The following is a 16,889-nucleotide window of genomic DNA, read 5'->3' as shown; positions in this document are numbered from 1 at the left end:
TGGTGTTGTTATAAACTATTTTTTAATCGCAGGACGTTGTTTGGTCAGTAACATAGTTGACAGAACTTTTGTGGACATGAACAAAATAAAATATTTTCTTAAATTAAATTTAACATCAACACATTTGTATAAGTATTTAGATGTTTGAGATAAAAGGAATATAGATCATTTTGACCCACTCAATTTAAGGGACATCAAGGCAGCTTCAAACAAACTGAAACAAAACGGGGTGCACAAAATATTTGTTTGAAATTTATAAAATGCTTTCCCTTAATTGATAAATATTTTTGAGAGAGAGAGAGAGAGAGAGAGAGAGAGAGAGAAAGTTATAAAAGTATCAGTATCATCAATGGACATGAAATGTGCCCTAAATGGCTCTCATAATGGTCTGTAATGCATCTGGACATTGTACTTTTCTCTTTGTTCTTGATGTCGATTCTCAATATACTCTCATTATTGTAATGCAGTAACTTATTTAATCCAGCATAAATCAAAGGTAGTTCAGCAAACTACCCTTATGTATTTTACATTTAACATAAGATATTCCATCTTCCAAAGCTGTCTCCAAGTGCACTGTTTTGGGACAGTCTTTGTTTGACAGAAAATATATTTGAAATATGTGTATTTTTGTTCTTGTAGACAGTGAAACAGCTGTGTACACCCTCATGCCCATGGTCATGGCTGACCAGCACAGGTGAGTGTCACTCTTCCCATGAGGAACACATTGTTAGTCCGACATTGTTAGTTTTCCCTGACTATGGTGAGAATGCAACAGCCTGGAACACAATTAAACTTCTATAAACTCTTATCTGTTGGGCCACACTTCTGAATGTAACAACTGTGAATGATTATTGCCATTGCTATTTAAAATGTCCTTATTTATGCTTACAGGTCAGTTTCTGAATTGCTTTTAAACTCAAAGTTTGATGTCAACTACGCCTTCGGACGTGTTAAAAGAAGCCTTCTACACATTGCTGCCAAGTAAGTTGTTGCTGTATCATTTTATTTATTTTCACATTCTCACAAAATTACAGAATTGACAAAACACATTTTTTAAATGTATACTTTATTCTGCCACCACTATTTGAATATATATTTTTGAAACTCTTCATTAAGGGGTTTCCTGTTTTCTTAGTGTTTCCTAAATAAACAGCATTTTATATATATATATATATATATATATATATATATATATATATATATATATATATATATATATATATATATATATATATATATATATAATATAAATACATTATGACCCAAATTGAATATGTTCTTCTGATTTTTATTTGTTGTTGTTTCAGTTGTGGATCGGTAGAGTGTCTTGTCCTGCTGTTAAAGCGTGGAGCGAATCCAAACTATCAGGATATCTCCGGCTGCACACCTCTGCATCTGGCTGCAAGAAACGGGTAAACATAGGGTTTTATAAACTCGGCACAGCACTGCCACCTGCTGGAAGCAGAACAATTTACATTCATTAGTCTTTATCCATTCAAGCCTGAGCATTTGACTTTATTGCATGCATGCAAAAAAGGATATCTGATCAGTAATTTTCTTCAGACTGAGAAATTAATTTATACTGAGTGCCATGACCTTTTTTCTCATGTTGTCTTCACAGACAGAAGAAGTGTATGGGCAGACTGTTAGAGTTCAATGCTGATGTTAATATCTGCAATAATGAAGGTCTCACTGCTGTGAGTATGATGATAAAACTGCACATTTAAGACAGAAATAACAAAAACAACATTAATAACAACAAGAAAATTATTATTATTATCCCTCTACCACTTTATGACAATATATTTACTATATAATTGTAATATATATATAGATTGAAAATAGAATAAATTGAATAAATTGGCAATGAACAGAGAATGCAGATGGGTTAACGAGCACAGGCCCGGTTCCAGAGTCAAATCTGGTGCTTTAGCCTCAATGCACATATATCAGACTTTTGTCCCGTCCATTGCTATGGGCACTATAGCCGAGTTCCCACCAAAATTACCCGGAACAATTTGTCCCAGGAACTTTTTCCCCCCAAACCTATAGCTGCGTTTCCATAGTGGTCTAAAGTATCGTGAAGATAGTCCAGTAGTCCAGGTCCTGCTGGATTTTGTCCTCCGCATATAAGCTTAATAAAGCCTGAACCTCACCGTCAGTCCATCGGTCATATTTTTAAACTCCATTGTTGATTCGAATAGCAAACAACTCTTACTGCACCCACCGCAACAGACTTAAAAAAAAAAAAAAAAGATGGTAGAAATAAAATGCTGCGTGAACTCAACCGTTTTGAGTGGTGAGTGGATTCTGACTAGCTTCAACACCTCTGATTGGCCATTGCGTTCAAGAATTCAACAGATATGTCTGTGATTGGCTACACTGCTCAACATTGCAAAAGCATGTTGTAAATAAAAAACCTTTGACGCTTTACAGAGCACAAACACAAATACGCACTGGAGCGTTTACTAAATCTTTATCACCAATATCCTATTATTAAAAATAAATAAAAAATATGTAAAGCTAAAATAAGCTAAATAATGTAAAGCTTCACTTCAGTGGTAGTTGCTTGTTCTCCGCTCCCACACATGATGTAGGTAGTCACTTCTGTATTTTCTTCGTTTAGCCTTATTTTTAGTCTTTGTGATGTCAGGCATTGCTGAAGATTTATCCTTACTTGTAGATGAAGAAACATCTGCATTTGTCCTTTTCAGCAACCCTGCTGATAACCGTTTATCCACGTTTAAATCAGCTGTAACCTACAGTAACTGTGTGCAGCAAAAGTATAGCAGATAAATTGTGTATCTATATGTGTATTTATATATATAAAAAAAAAAAAAAAAAAAAAACCTTGCTACGAGCACTTTACTGACGAAAATGTGACGTCACACAGCACTTACATACTGTTGTACTCATGTGGATTTGATTGCTTCTACTATTCTCATTTGTAAGTCGCTTTGGAGAAAAGCGTCTGCTAAATGACTAAATGACTGAAATTGGCAGATAAACAGCTTAACTAGTGAATACACATATAATAATAGTGAATATTTTGTCTTATTTCATTATATATTGAATTATTATATTTATTTAGACATTGTTACGTATGTTAACAAAATTATTATTTTTACAAAAAGTAAATGGTTGAAAACCACTGGCCTAGACCATTAGAAACATGAATTCCTGCAAGTATATCCAAACCTTTGAGTGGTTTTATTGTTGTTGGTATTATTATTACTCTTATTATTATTATTATTATTATTATTATTATTTATTTATTTATTTATTTATTTAGTTAGTTAGTTATTATTGGTATTTTAACAGTGTCTGCAGCAATTAATGGTAATATGTGGCATTAATAAAACAAAAGTTACATAAAAAAAAGGAAATTTAAATGGAAATACATGTGCAATATTGTAAATGTGAAATGTGCAAACTGTGGTTGAATTGACATGGAATGACCCTATAATATTATTTACTAATATCGTGTTCTGTATCTCATCCTCTGATGTCATTAGATTCATTGGCTGGCAGTGAATGGAAGGACTGAGCTTCTTCATGACCTGGTGCAGCATGTGTCTAATGTGGACGTGGAGGACGCCATGGGCCAGACAGCCTTACACGTGGCCTGCCAGAATGGACACAAGACTGTACGAAAACTGTCAGACTACAGCAGTTGCACACTAGAACTAAAAGTCCTTTTTACTAATCGTATTAAGTTATGTTCTGGTGATGTTTCCCACAGACAGTGCAGTGTCTCCTGGACAGCGGAGCGGACATCAACAGGCCCAATGTGTCTGGAGCGACTCCACTCTATTTCGCCTGCAGGTGATCATATTCACAGAACTACCAGCTGCCAATGTAAAGATAGACTGTTTACCATGATTACTGTTTGTTTCGCTTCGGCCTGATACGGGAAAGTGACACATTTGGTCAAGAATTAGAATGTGGCCCCTTAAGAAAATTAACTTCCATTCAGTGACTGAATCGGGACAGCTTTCTGACTACACAAAAAACATAATTAGGGGTTTGAACGGATATTTCTCCTGGATATAACCTTTTAACACAGGGCTTTCTTGTGAGTTTAATGAGCATAACTAGAGAATTGAGCTTTCTTTGCTGTAATGACAGGCTAATAAGAATGTGTCCTGATGAGGATGCGCCGCTGTTGGTATTCTGAGTGTTCATCTTTGGTTGCTGAGCAACAGCACTGCATCCGTCTCTTGTTTTGATTACATTTTGCCACTGATATCAGTCCACTCGAGGCTGATGATGATGTGATCAACACTAACATGCCTCACAACAGATAATTAAAGAGAGTAATTAAACACGGGGTTGAAAAAAGTCTGCTCTGACTCTTGTAATTTCATACTCACTTTTGTGATACTTGCGTATCGTAAATGAACCATACGCATCTGTCTGGGTTCAGGAATGGCAGGGCCATCATTACTGGTGTGCAACCAGGATGTTGTCTTGAGTCCTGAACTGAGGGTGGCATACAAAGATTACGTTCAGACTGCGGGCAAAAGTGACCCAAATTGGATTTTTTTTGCTCATATGTTAGTCAGTGGAGGGACGGTGAGCTGTTATACAAGTAAAACTTGAGGAAAAACGTTGCTTTCTTTCTCCTCATCCTCATCGGTGTCCTCCTTATCTCCTGCACACATATTCACTGGCTTGCCCGGCACATCACCTTATAAATTAACGATTTCTGATTCATTGGTAAAAGTGGCTAGTAGGTCGTTAGTTCTCTATAAAGTAATGTGTAGTTGCATAATATTGACGTTTACCTTCAGTGATCCAATAGCAGACTTCAAATACGTGAGCAGAAGTTGTGTTGAAATGATTCTAACTGTTTTGCCTCCCATAACTAACTTGTAAATATAAGTTTCCATTAAAATACATTACTACTTATTCATCATGAATAACTTCAGAACAGAATTTGTCATTAAAATTGTTGTTTTTCATTGTTGATCAAATGTGCCATTTTCATTATACACTTCTTTGTTAACTTGCAGAGAACAAAGTGCAACACGTTAAACATCCTAGAAAAATGAGTGGATTTTCAATCTAAACTTGTTCACATTGAAGGAAGATATTGATATTGTGCAGTTCATAAGCGTTTGTCACTGTGTTGCAGTCACGGTCAGAGGGACACGGCTCAGATACTGCTGTTCAGGGGAGCCAAATATCTGCCAGACAAGAACGGGGTCACGCCGCTGGACCTGTGTGTGCAGGTGAACGCAGTGCAGTTTACTTCTTAATTTAGTTTGATTTAATGTTTTGAATTAGCTTTCATATTTATATCTTTAGTTTTCATGTTAATTTTAGTTTAATTTTTAGTCATTTATAGGGCTGTGACAAGACCGGTAGCTCACGAGAACAAAGATTTTTACACAGTATTTTTAAGAAATCCTCAATGATGAAATACATGACTAGAAAAGGTCTGCAGGTGCATATGAAATGTTTTAACTAATCATCATTTCTGAGTATTAAAGGTGCCAAAGAATACTTTTTCACAAGATGTAATATAAGTCTAAGGTGTCTCCTGAATGTGTCTGTGAAGTTTCAGCTCAAAATACCCCATAGATTTTTTTAAATTAATTTTTTTAACTGCCTATTTTGGGGCATCATTAACTATGCACTGATTTTTTCAGCGCGCCGCCCCTTTAATTCGCGTGCTCCCTGCCACACGAGCTCTCGATTATATTACAGCACATTTACAAAGTTCACACAGCTAATATAACCCTCAAATGGATCTTTACAAGATGTTCATCATGCATGCTTCGAATTATGTGAGTAAAGTATTTATCTTGATGTTTATATTTGATTCTGAGTGAATTTGAGGCTGTGCTCCGTGGCTAACGGCTAATGCTACACTGTTGGAGAGATTTATAAAGAATGAAGTTGTTTATGAATTATACAGACTGCAAGTGTTTAAAAATGAAAATAGCGACGGCTCTTGTCTCTGTGAATACAGTAATAAACGATGGTAACTTTAACCACATTTAACAGTACATTAGCAACATGCTAAGGAAACATTTAGAAAGACAATTTACAAATATCACTAAAAATATCATGTTATCATGAATCATGTCAGTTATTATTGCTCCATCTGCCATTTTTCACTATTGTTCTTGCTTGCTTACCTAGTCTGATGATTCAGATGTGCACATCCAGACGTTAATACTGGCTGCCCTTGTCTAATGCCTTTCATAATGTTGGGAACATGTGCTGGCATATGTAAATATTGGGGCGTACACCCCGACTGTTACGTAACAGTCGGTGTTATGTTGAGATCCGCGTGTTTTCCGGAAGTCTTTTAAACAAATGAGATTTACATAAGAAAGAGAAAGCAATGGAGTTTGAAACTCAATGTATGTCATTTCCATGTACTGAACTCTTGTTATTCAACTATGCCGAGGTAAATTCAAATTTTGAATCTAGGGCACCTTTAATTATCATACGCAATAAAAGACTCAAGCACTGTAAATGGTTTTTCCACAAACTCAACTGACTGGTTTCTCTCCTGTATGATTTCACTCCGGCACATTCTACACGATCAGACATTTGTCAGACACTAAGCTCTGTTGTACAATGAATCCTCCGCCATGGTCTCGTCAGTCATCTCGACACTTACTGTCGTCACATGATCAGTGAACTCTGATTCCTGCTGCACTATGTCTGACTCTGCAACTCGTGTTTGATGAGCTGGATGGGTTTGAAGCAACCGTTTGCCAACTGAATTAAATGTTTTTTATTTCTGTAAAAAGCAAAACGTCAGTGGAGGCGTAATGTAATCGTAGCGGTGGCGTATTCTATCCTAATTTCACCCTCACACTCCATCGTGGCGATATCACGAGACAGCTTTTCCCGTCGTTGAGAAATCTCACATTTTAATCTCACAAGATCTCGTCACACCCCTAGTTATTTTGTTACGTGCTTTTGTCATTGTTTTTTTTTTTTTTTGCTATTTAGGTTTAATTATTTGTTATTTCAGTTTTAGTTTAGTTTTTGTTTTTATTTAACTTAAACTTATTTCTGTTTATTGCCAAGGCAGCATTTCTAATTTTCGTTTAGTTTAAGTTTTTCAACCAATGTTCATATTTTATTTTATTTTATTTCAGCTTTATTTCAGTTTACAGAAATCCTTTTAATAGTTCATTAAATATTTTGAATTATTTTTAATTTTCATGTTCATTGTAGTTTTATGTTTAGTATTTTCATTATGTGCTTTATTATTTAAATATTTTTTTTTTAAATATTGCTATTTAAGTGTCATTTAGTTCCATTTCATTTTTAGTTTTTATTTCTAGTTAAGTTTTAGTTTTTCATCTTAAACTTATTTCAGTTCATTGCCAAGAAAACATTTTTTATTTTCATTTAGTTTGTTTTTCAGCTAATATTTATATGTTATTTTATTTCAGCTTTATTTCAGTTAACAGAAATGTTTTTAATAGTTCATCCAATATTTTGAATTAGCTTTTATGTTTAGTTTTCATGTTCATTTTAGTTCAATGTTTAGTATTTTCACCATGTGCTTTAGTCATTTTATTAGTTTATTTTTAAATTGCTATTTAAGATTCATTTAGTTTCATTTCAGTTTTAGTTTTAATTTCCAGTTAATAGTTTTAGTGTTTCATCTTAAACTTTCAATCTTAATCTTAATCTTTTGTTTCACCTTAATCTTAAAATTTCAGTTTATTGCCAAGGCAACATTTTTAATTTTCATTTAGTTTTATTTCAGTGAACAGAAAGTTAACGGTAATAACTCTGGTGCTCATATGCTGGACCTGAAGCTCGTCTGTAACTAATTTCAGGGTGGTTATGGCGAAACGTGTGAAATCCTCATCCAGCACCACGGCAGATTGTTCCAGACATTGATACAGATGACCCAGAATGATGACATTAAAGAAAACATGGTACACCTCTATTTTCTTCATCTATCTTTCTTCATATGTTTATGTACATAACTGTCTTTTTACATGTTGAATATTATTTCTAAGCTAAGGCAGGTTCTAGAGCATGTTTCACAGCAGAGTGACTCCAACTACCAGAGGATCCTGACCAGCTTGGCGGAGGTGGCCACCACAAATGGACACAAACTGCTGAGGTCCGTCTACGTGATCCACAATTTTTAAGAAATTCCTCTTCTTATTTAGAACTTCCTTTACTCAAATCTGTTTCTCACTCTGTTTCCATTCAGTTTGTCCAGTAATTTTGAGGTCCAAACAAAGAGTTTACTCCGGATTATCCGGATCTTCTGTCATGTGTTCTGCCTTGGACCGTCCTCCCCAAACAACGGGACTGACATGTGCTACAATGGAAACAAGACGCCCCGTAGCCAGGTGTTCAAGGTCAGTGCGAATTCCACTGCAAACCGATCTTACTTGAATCCTGATCATAAATGTTCAGATGCTTAAAGAAAGTGATGTTCTGTTTCACCAAAGTGTTTGATTCTTCTAGCATAAAAGATAACGCTAACCCAGATATGCAGAAAATTATGATGAATATGTAGAAACTTTTTAGGATTTTTTTTTTTTTTTTCTACTAATGGATATTAGGACTGGGTTAAAATGTTTAATGCAAGTAAATAACATTAAAAACAGTCAAGGAATGTTTTCACTAAATTAACTCAGTGAACAATATTTAATTGTGTTTTTTTATAACAATGCATCATAATAATCTGATTTGTATTAAAACTAACTGACATTAAAAACATTCTTGACTTCCATTATTTATTTATTTACTTTTCAAATGTATTTTATGTATTATTTAATTGTTTTAACATTGTCCCACACCTAGACTTTACTTTCAATATTAAACTCTAAAAATTCATCATAAAAATATATATATATATTTTTACATGTTTAACATTATGATGATTCATGCAGGGTTTTTCCTGTGTTGAAAATATTTTGCCAGACCCCAAAATGAATCTTTGTCCCACCAAAGATTTATTTGATCATTTAATGTGATGATAACGCTACTTTAAAACGTGAGGTTTTGTTCCGTTTGTGTTCTGTACGCTCGTTAATCCGTTCATTATAACCAACAAAGTATAAATACGATGTCAATAGGTGATTCACTGCACAGCGGAGACAGCTTCAGTGATTATAACGGGAGTTTTCGCAAGAGTGCAGCTTTGTGTACCTCGCGTTGTGATTGACAGCTACAGTGATTATAGTGGCAGCAATCTTTTCTCGCTTTCTGTATATAAAATATATTTTTCATGCTGCCAACTACACATTGCAAAGTTTCTGGATTGACAACTGTATTTAAATGCACAATTGACAGTGATAACCATAGCAATGGATGGAACGAAATAATCTGATACTGTGTGTAAAATGATCTGTACATTAAGTCTTGGAGTGTAAATGCAAAGTAATGGACCTGCAGCTTGTTCTATGTAATGTGTTATTTTGCTTTTCATTTTATTACTAACTTTTCAAATCAGTCACAGTACACATAAATGTACACACAAATTTACAGATTTTTAAATATAAAACAGTTCTAAGCACTTCGTTTTATGATCAGTCCTAACAGACTCCATGAATAAATAGGATACGTTAATATTATTTCTTTGCATTTATTTTGGATTTATTGCCAGTACTCAACACTGTTTGAAATTGGCCTCAGACAATTTTATTTTCAAAACTGTTTAAATATGATTTCCACCATGGATAAATGTGCAAAGTTGAAGGAAGGCCCATATTTTACTGGGGACTTCAGTGAACATTTTTGACTGCTGATCCTTTGAATCTGTGCTTTGACAGGACATTTTTGAAATAATTTATTGTCAGTAATGAATCAAACTTGCCTTCTCTATCTTGAGGTTTCAATCAGAGATAATATTAAAATATCTAAATAAGATATTTACAATGTAACTTCATTTTATATAAAAGATCATATACAGTAGTGGCCAAAAGTGATGTTTGGAGGGAATATTTGTTTTTAATGACCCTGTAAGTTTGATTAAACCATCAAAATATGTATAATCAATCAAAATCAATAATGTTTTTAAAAGTTTTGTCTGCTCACCAAGGCTTAATTTATTTAATTAAAAATACAGTAAAAACAGAAATATTGTGAAAAATTATTACAATTTAAAATAACTGTTTTCTATTTGAATATATATTTACAAAGTAATTTATTCTTGTGTTGGCAAAGCTGAATTTTCAGCATCATTACTCCAGTCTTCTGTGTCACATGATCCTTCAGAAATCATTCTGATATGATGATTAGTTCCTCAAGAAATATTTGTTATTATTTTCAATGTTGAAAACAGTTGTGTACTTTTTTTTTCAGGATTCCTTGATGAATAGAAAGTTCAAAAGAACAGCATTTATCTGAAATACAAAGCTTCTGTAGCATTATACACTACCGTTCAAAAGTTTGGGGTCAGTACGAATTTTTATTTTTATTTTTTTGAAAAGAAATTAAAGAAATGAATACTTTTATTCAGCAAGGATGCATTAAATTAATCAAAAGTGGCAGTAAAGACATTTATAATGTTACAAAAGATTAGATTTCAGATAAACACTGTTCTTTTGAACTTTCTATTCATCAAATAATCCTGAAAAAAAAATATTGTACACAAATATTTTGTACAATTTTACACAATAAATGTTTCTTGATCATCAAATCATCATATTAGAATGATTTCTGAAGGATCATGTGACACTGAAGACTGGAGTAATGATGCTGAAAATTCAGCTTTGCCAAGACAAGAATAAATTACATTTTCAAATATTTTCAAATAGAGAACAGTCATTTTAAATTGTAATAATATTTCACAATATTACTGTTTTTACTGTATTTTTAATTAAATAAATGCACCCTTGGTGAGCAGACGATTCTTTTAAAAACATTAAAAATCTTACCGACCCCAAACATAAAAAAAATTCTAAAAATGAGGGAAGAACAAAACAACTAAGCTTGGTTAAGGTATTTATCTGACAAAATTATTTTGAAAAAAGGCAAACTACAGCTACGGGTTTTATTTTACTATGCCAAAAATAAAATAAAAATGCATAGATAAAAAAAAAAAAAAAAGCTGACAGGAAAAAACATGCATTGAGAACAACATAATGTATCACCTGATCTAGTGTATAGATCATAGATGAACATGCAGTCTGCTGTAGAATGGAATGATTCCTCTCAGAAAGCTGCTCTGGTCTTGTGAAGCACAGCTGTGTTGACGTGACGTTCTCTTGTGTTGCTGTTTAGCCTCTGGAGCTCTTATGGCACTCTCTTGATGAATGGCTGGTTCTCATCTCCACTGAACTGGAGAAGGAGTGCACAGACGCAACAACCTCTTCCTCAGGAAATGACATTGCGTCACTTTTCCTGAAAAAGCAGGAGGGCGACCCCTCTGTATCCAGCGAAAATGCCCCTCTGTTGCTGGACGCCAAGTCAGTGATGAAGACGCCAGAGGGCTGTGCCGACGGTCAGGATGTCATCTCTATGATAGCCAATCGCCTGAGCGCCGTGATCCAGGCCTTCTACATGTGTTGTTCCTGTCAGATGCCACATGGGTAAGACTGACCTCAAACTCAGACGTTTCTTCCCAGTCCGCACAGACTGTTTATTCAAATACAACTGCAGGACACAGTTAAAAAGGGATAATGACAAGTTCATGCATTCAATACCCAGTAGGAAACACACATACTGACAAAATGTATATCTTGAACAAACTATAGGCTGCTTTGATTAAAAGAACGGTCAACATCTCACATTTACACGTGAACCGTATAAGTGGACCTAAATGCTTCAAAAGTGTGGAATATGTAAAGGTCAAGTGTGTACCAACTTATAATGTAATAAATATTACAATATTAATGTAATAATTTTTAATAAATCTTGAGCTCATAATGTAAAATCAATTTTTAAATTGAGAAATGTATTACATTATAAACATTGTCATATTTGTTGTTATTGTATTAGATTTTTTAAACATTATGCACTATATTTTTTTAAATAGTACATCATTATTATTATTATTACTGTGCATTACTTATATGTTCATAACCCAAATCATCAGTATAAAGTTTACCAATAATGTCTTTAGTTCATTAGTCACTTAGAAAAATTTAGTAAGTCTTAATAGAGAATCACATCACTATAATTATAAATGTATTATACATTTTTGTAGAATATAATCAAGTTTTTATGACAACCATTTATGTGACTATATCTCAAAAGTGTCCATAATGTCCATAATTCTATTTATTTATTTATTTATTTTTTTATTGACTGAAAATGTGTTTCTAGGTCAAACTGACTAGGGCTGCACAACAATTAATCGCGATTAATTGTTTACAAAATAAAAGTCTGTGTTACGTAATATATATGTGTGTTTTGTGTATAATAATTATGTATATATAAATACATGCACATACATGTATATATTTCTTAAATTTATACATGTATAAATAAATATACATATTTATAAATTTTTTATATTACATATAAATATAAATATTTTATATATAAATGTAATTTTTTTCTTAAATATATACATGTATGTGCATGTATTTATATATACATAATTAATATACACAGAACACACATATATATTACGTAACACAGACTTTTATTTTGCAAACGATTAATCGCGATTAATCGTTGTGCAGCCCTAAAACTGACTTAAAATAATGGAGCACATCATAATCACAAAATAAAATAAAAAATTAAAAAAAATAGAAAATCGAAATGTTGCATTCACAATATAGCCTAATATGTAGTTTTCTTTTAATGTAATAGCTTGTTTTATATAAAACTGTCATTACGTTTTGTGATCAAATGTATTATATTGATAGATTATTATTATTATTATATTGTAAACAACTGAATTGTGGTTACATTATAAGCTGCTACAGTGTGTTCATAATGTAATAAATGTCTCATACAGTAGCTTATTACATAATGTGAAAAATCATTATATTCAGAAACTCAAAATTTCATTACGTTATGAGAAAATTACATTATGAACATTTTATTACTTTAATACTAGTAATACTTATTGCATTATGAGTTGTTAGATGAGTGTTTAATAATATGGTTTAATCGTCACCCGACACCACAGGCTGCTTATCTAATGATAATGTTATTAGATTGTTAAATCACTCTTTAATTAATGCATAATTTATGTACTGTCATTGCCAAGTCTGAGACCCTGCATGCTCTTCCTTCATTTTCCTTTTCCTTCTCTGATATCTAGCATGACCTCGCCTCGATTCATCGAGTTTGTCTGTAAACATGATGAAGTGCTCAAGTGTTTCGTGACAAGGTACGTCAAGAGCATCTAATGCATTTATAAATCTGATGCATTGCTTATTAAAGGAATAGTTTAATGAGAAAAAAAAAAGAACATGCATCTCTTTTCCATACAATGAACGTTCAATTTATCACAGTTTTCACAAAAATGTGAAGCAGTACAACTGTTTTCAACATTGATAATAATCAGAAATGTTCCTTGAGCTGAAAATCATCATATTAGAATGATTTCTGAAGGATCATGTGACACTGAAGACTGGAGTAATGATGCTGAAAATTCAGCTTTGATCACAGGAATAAATTACTTTTTAAAATATATGAGTAAATATGGCAGAGTTTTTCATTTTCAGTCAACTATTCCTTTAAACTTTAGTTTATGGCTAGCGGTGTGCATATGCATATGTATGTGTAGCCCTATACTTTCTCACAGTTGCTCTTTCATTGTTCCCAGGAATCCCAAAATCATCTTCAACCACTTCCACTTCCTGCTGGAATGTCCTGAACTCATGTCTCGCTTCATGCATATCATCAAAGGCCAGGTAAGCTTGATGGGTCCTGAAACAGATCCTGGAGTTCCTGATCAGATCATGTCTCTGATCTGGACTTTAGCAGGGTCCTCGACTCCCATAGGGCCTGGAAAACTTTAGGAGTCATGAAGAAATGAGCCTATTTACTTGATTTGATACTCTGTTTATTTCATGTTATTCCAAAGAATAACTATGTCTTCATAATATTTCATCTAAATGCATTGGAAGTATACATACTGTATATTTGATGAACTATTATCTAACTTAAGATAAACATCACATGAAAATACATTTTTCAATTACTATTAATAAAACGAATATCTGTATCCCTCTCCTTAAGATGATGATGCTGGTGCTGTCCATCTCTTACCTTCTCAACTTATTATCAGTTCAAATTATGACACTGAAATATGATTTTAATTGCTGGATACACTTGAATGTACAATTGTAGTAAAAATATTTTAATGATTTAATTAAGCTTTATTGTCAAAAATATAATATTTGCACGTCTCTGTTGCCAGATGATTTTCCACCTATAGTAGTAGTAGTAATAATAATAATAATAATAATAATAATAATTGTATCACCCAATAAGTGACATTATTGAACAGACTAACTTGGATCAAGTGAGTGACAATTAATTATCACATTTACTACATTACTACAGTTTTCATTTATTTGTTAATTAAAATTAAAATTTCACTTAATATAATTCACAAAATCACACAAATTATGTTATTAATTGTTATTAACATGCTAATAGGATTGCATAAATTGCAAACTCCATAAAATAAAAGAAAATGGCTCATATAATATTTAGTTTGACCTAGGGCTGCACAATATCACGGAAAAAAACAGACAATGCAATATTTTATTTTTCTGCAATTTATGAAATCGGTTCCACCAGATGAATATCTCTTTGGAAAGACTGAATCATTCTAGAAAGATTGGTGTGATTTTGTGGGGGAGTGAATCTGTGTAGAAAATAATAAACAAATTAAAAGCAGAGATAAACACAGTAGAACAAAGATACACATGAAATAAACAGTGCTTTATTTTTCAGGTAAGTCTAACAGTATTCAGATACAGACATTGAATATCAAATCTATCTGCATAGTCTTCACTGTATGAATTAAATATAATTAATCTTTGTTAAAGCTACAAAAGTGATTTTCTCTTTGTGTTTTGTTGTTTGATTAACATTAATGACACAGACAGCAGCAGGTTTATTAGGCTGCTGTCACTTTAAGAGCAAATGCACGAATCAAATATAATGATACACATCTGTTTTCTTTCTCAATTGTTTTCTTTCACATAAGCCATAAGCGGCTTTGTTTACAAGGACACTCGTAGAGATGGACATTTTGACATAATTTTGCGTGCATGTGTCCGTTCAAGCACAAAAAGACGAAAAATAATTCAGTGTCTGCGTTATGTTTCGGCTGTTCTGTGTGTTTGTGCAGAGAAAATGGCGTGCAAATTTCAAATCAAATTCTTGTTCACGTCTTCTTGCGCTTAAATGGTTTAAAATCACTTGAATGTTTACAGACAGGACCTACAACACGTGCAGATGATAAACTTTCACTCTATGATGGTTAAACTTTGCATTTAATCGAAGAAGTGCCTTGTCGTGTCAACTACGATCCCTATACTTGACATTGCACATCCTGTGATGTGACTATCACGGATAGTACGCACGTCTTGATATTGATGCTAAAGCGATATATATCGTGCAGCACTAGTTTGACCTGCTTGCATTGCATTGGTCAAGCACTCAGGTCTTCATTTGCATCTTTGTGTAAAATATGTTTCTGGAATTCATCTGTGAGACAAGAGCAGTGCAGCAGGACTGAATGATTGTCTTCATGTTTAATGGGTCTTTGTTTACCTCTCTTCCTTAGCCATTTAAAGACAGGTGCGAGTGGTTTTATGAACATCTTCTGGCCGGACAGCCAGACTCAGACATGGTTCACCGGCCGGTTAATGAAAATGATATTCTTCTTGTTCACAGAGGTAGACAAATTTCTGCATTATCTGTTCAAAGGTTATTTCATATTTCAGCCTCCATTTCTTCCTTCCTTCATTTTTTTATCATCTTCTTTCAGACTCAATATTCCGAAGCAGCTGTGAGGTCGTATCCAAGTCGTCCAATGAGAAACTCAAACAAGGCATTGCCGTGCGGTTCCACGGAGAAGAGGGAATGGTAAGCTTGAACATGTCATCCAGGAATCTCTTCATCTCAAATCTTTTGGCACTTCCAGACATTTAGCCCTGTCAAAAGAGAGTAGCACCACAAGCCAAATGAGCTCATTCATTACACTGATTCTACCACAGTTAGGCACAAGTGGTAAAAGTGTCATAATGGCAACAACAAAAATACAATCGATGTTTACATTAATTTCAGATTTAGAAAGTTCTGTTTATATGAACCTATATTGTACAGTCTGATTTACATATTAATTTATATATGCATTACATGAACAAAACTGCAATAATGTCACTGGAGCTACTGAGAGCATAATTGCCATTTTTGCCTTAATGACACATCTAAAAAGAAAGCTGACATATAAGAGCTTTTTTTTACTCCACTGACCATAAGATGTAAACTGTTTGTAAATGTATGTAAAAAGGTATGTGTTTGATAAGATAGTCGGAGTCAAGTGTTTGCATGCTTAATTTTTCTCCTATTGAACGGATTATTCCAGGTCTACACCGCCCTTTCAGTCTCATCAAAATTTCATTTGGATCATGCACATCAGATCGATTGAGGCCTTTACATTAAGACTTTTCAGTCCGGCATTATGACCCAATTATAGTATTGTTAGATTTTACTCCACTAAAAAGTCATGTCAAAGACTTTTTTGCCGGAAGATTCAGAATTGGAATCGATTTTCAGTTCCCAAACCTAGAACCGTGCCAAAGTTCTTTTGCCAAATGATTTTCCACCTCTTACTAAAAAAAAAAAAAAAAAAAATTATATATATATGCATAATGCATATTATTATGCATAATAATATGCATATACAGTACAGTCCAAAAGTTTGGAACCACTAAGATTTTAAATGTTTTTAAAAGAAGTTTCGTCTG

At 33.3% G+C, this 16,889-nt stretch overlaps 1 protein-coding gene across 1 annotated transcript in view; it reads left to right on the top strand.

The window, feature by feature from the left end:
* The window catches only part of hace1 (HECT domain and ankyrin repeat containing E3 ubiquitin protein ligase 1), a 29,841-nt gene that overhangs the window by 2,972 nt on the left and 9,980 nt on the right, over nucleotides 1-16,889 (top strand). The window contains exons 2-16 of the mRNA XM_048153004.1: nucleotides 640-694; nucleotides 892-981; nucleotides 1,308-1,412; nucleotides 1,622-1,697; nucleotides 3,516-3,647; nucleotides 3,743-3,825; nucleotides 5,138-5,234; nucleotides 7,818-7,919; nucleotides 8,004-8,110; nucleotides 8,204-8,354; nucleotides 11,227-11,534; nucleotides 13,220-13,288; nucleotides 13,727-13,814; nucleotides 15,704-15,815; nucleotides 15,908-16,005. Coding sequence (XP_048008961.1) covers nucleotides 640-694; nucleotides 892-981; nucleotides 1,308-1,412; nucleotides 1,622-1,697; nucleotides 3,516-3,647; nucleotides 3,743-3,825; nucleotides 5,138-5,234; nucleotides 7,818-7,919; nucleotides 8,004-8,110; nucleotides 8,204-8,354; nucleotides 11,227-11,534; nucleotides 13,220-13,288; nucleotides 13,727-13,814; nucleotides 15,704-15,815; nucleotides 15,908-16,005 — 1,673 coding nt within the window. The remainder of the gene's footprint in view (nucleotides 1-639; nucleotides 695-891; nucleotides 982-1,307; nucleotides 1,413-1,621; nucleotides 1,698-3,515; nucleotides 3,648-3,742; nucleotides 3,826-5,137; nucleotides 5,235-7,817; nucleotides 7,920-8,003; nucleotides 8,111-8,203; nucleotides 8,355-11,226; nucleotides 11,535-13,219; nucleotides 13,289-13,726; nucleotides 13,815-15,703; nucleotides 15,816-15,907; nucleotides 16,006-16,889) is intronic.

This window comes from Megalobrama amblycephala, linkage group LG13, assembly GCF_018812025.1.
Source record: "Megalobrama amblycephala isolate DHTTF-2021 linkage group LG13, ASM1881202v1, whole genome shotgun sequence".
Lineage (NCBI taxonomy): Eukaryota > Metazoa > Chordata > Actinopteri > Cypriniformes > Xenocyprididae > Megalobrama > Megalobrama amblycephala.
This window is presented reverse-complemented; position numbering and strand designations above follow the sequence as displayed.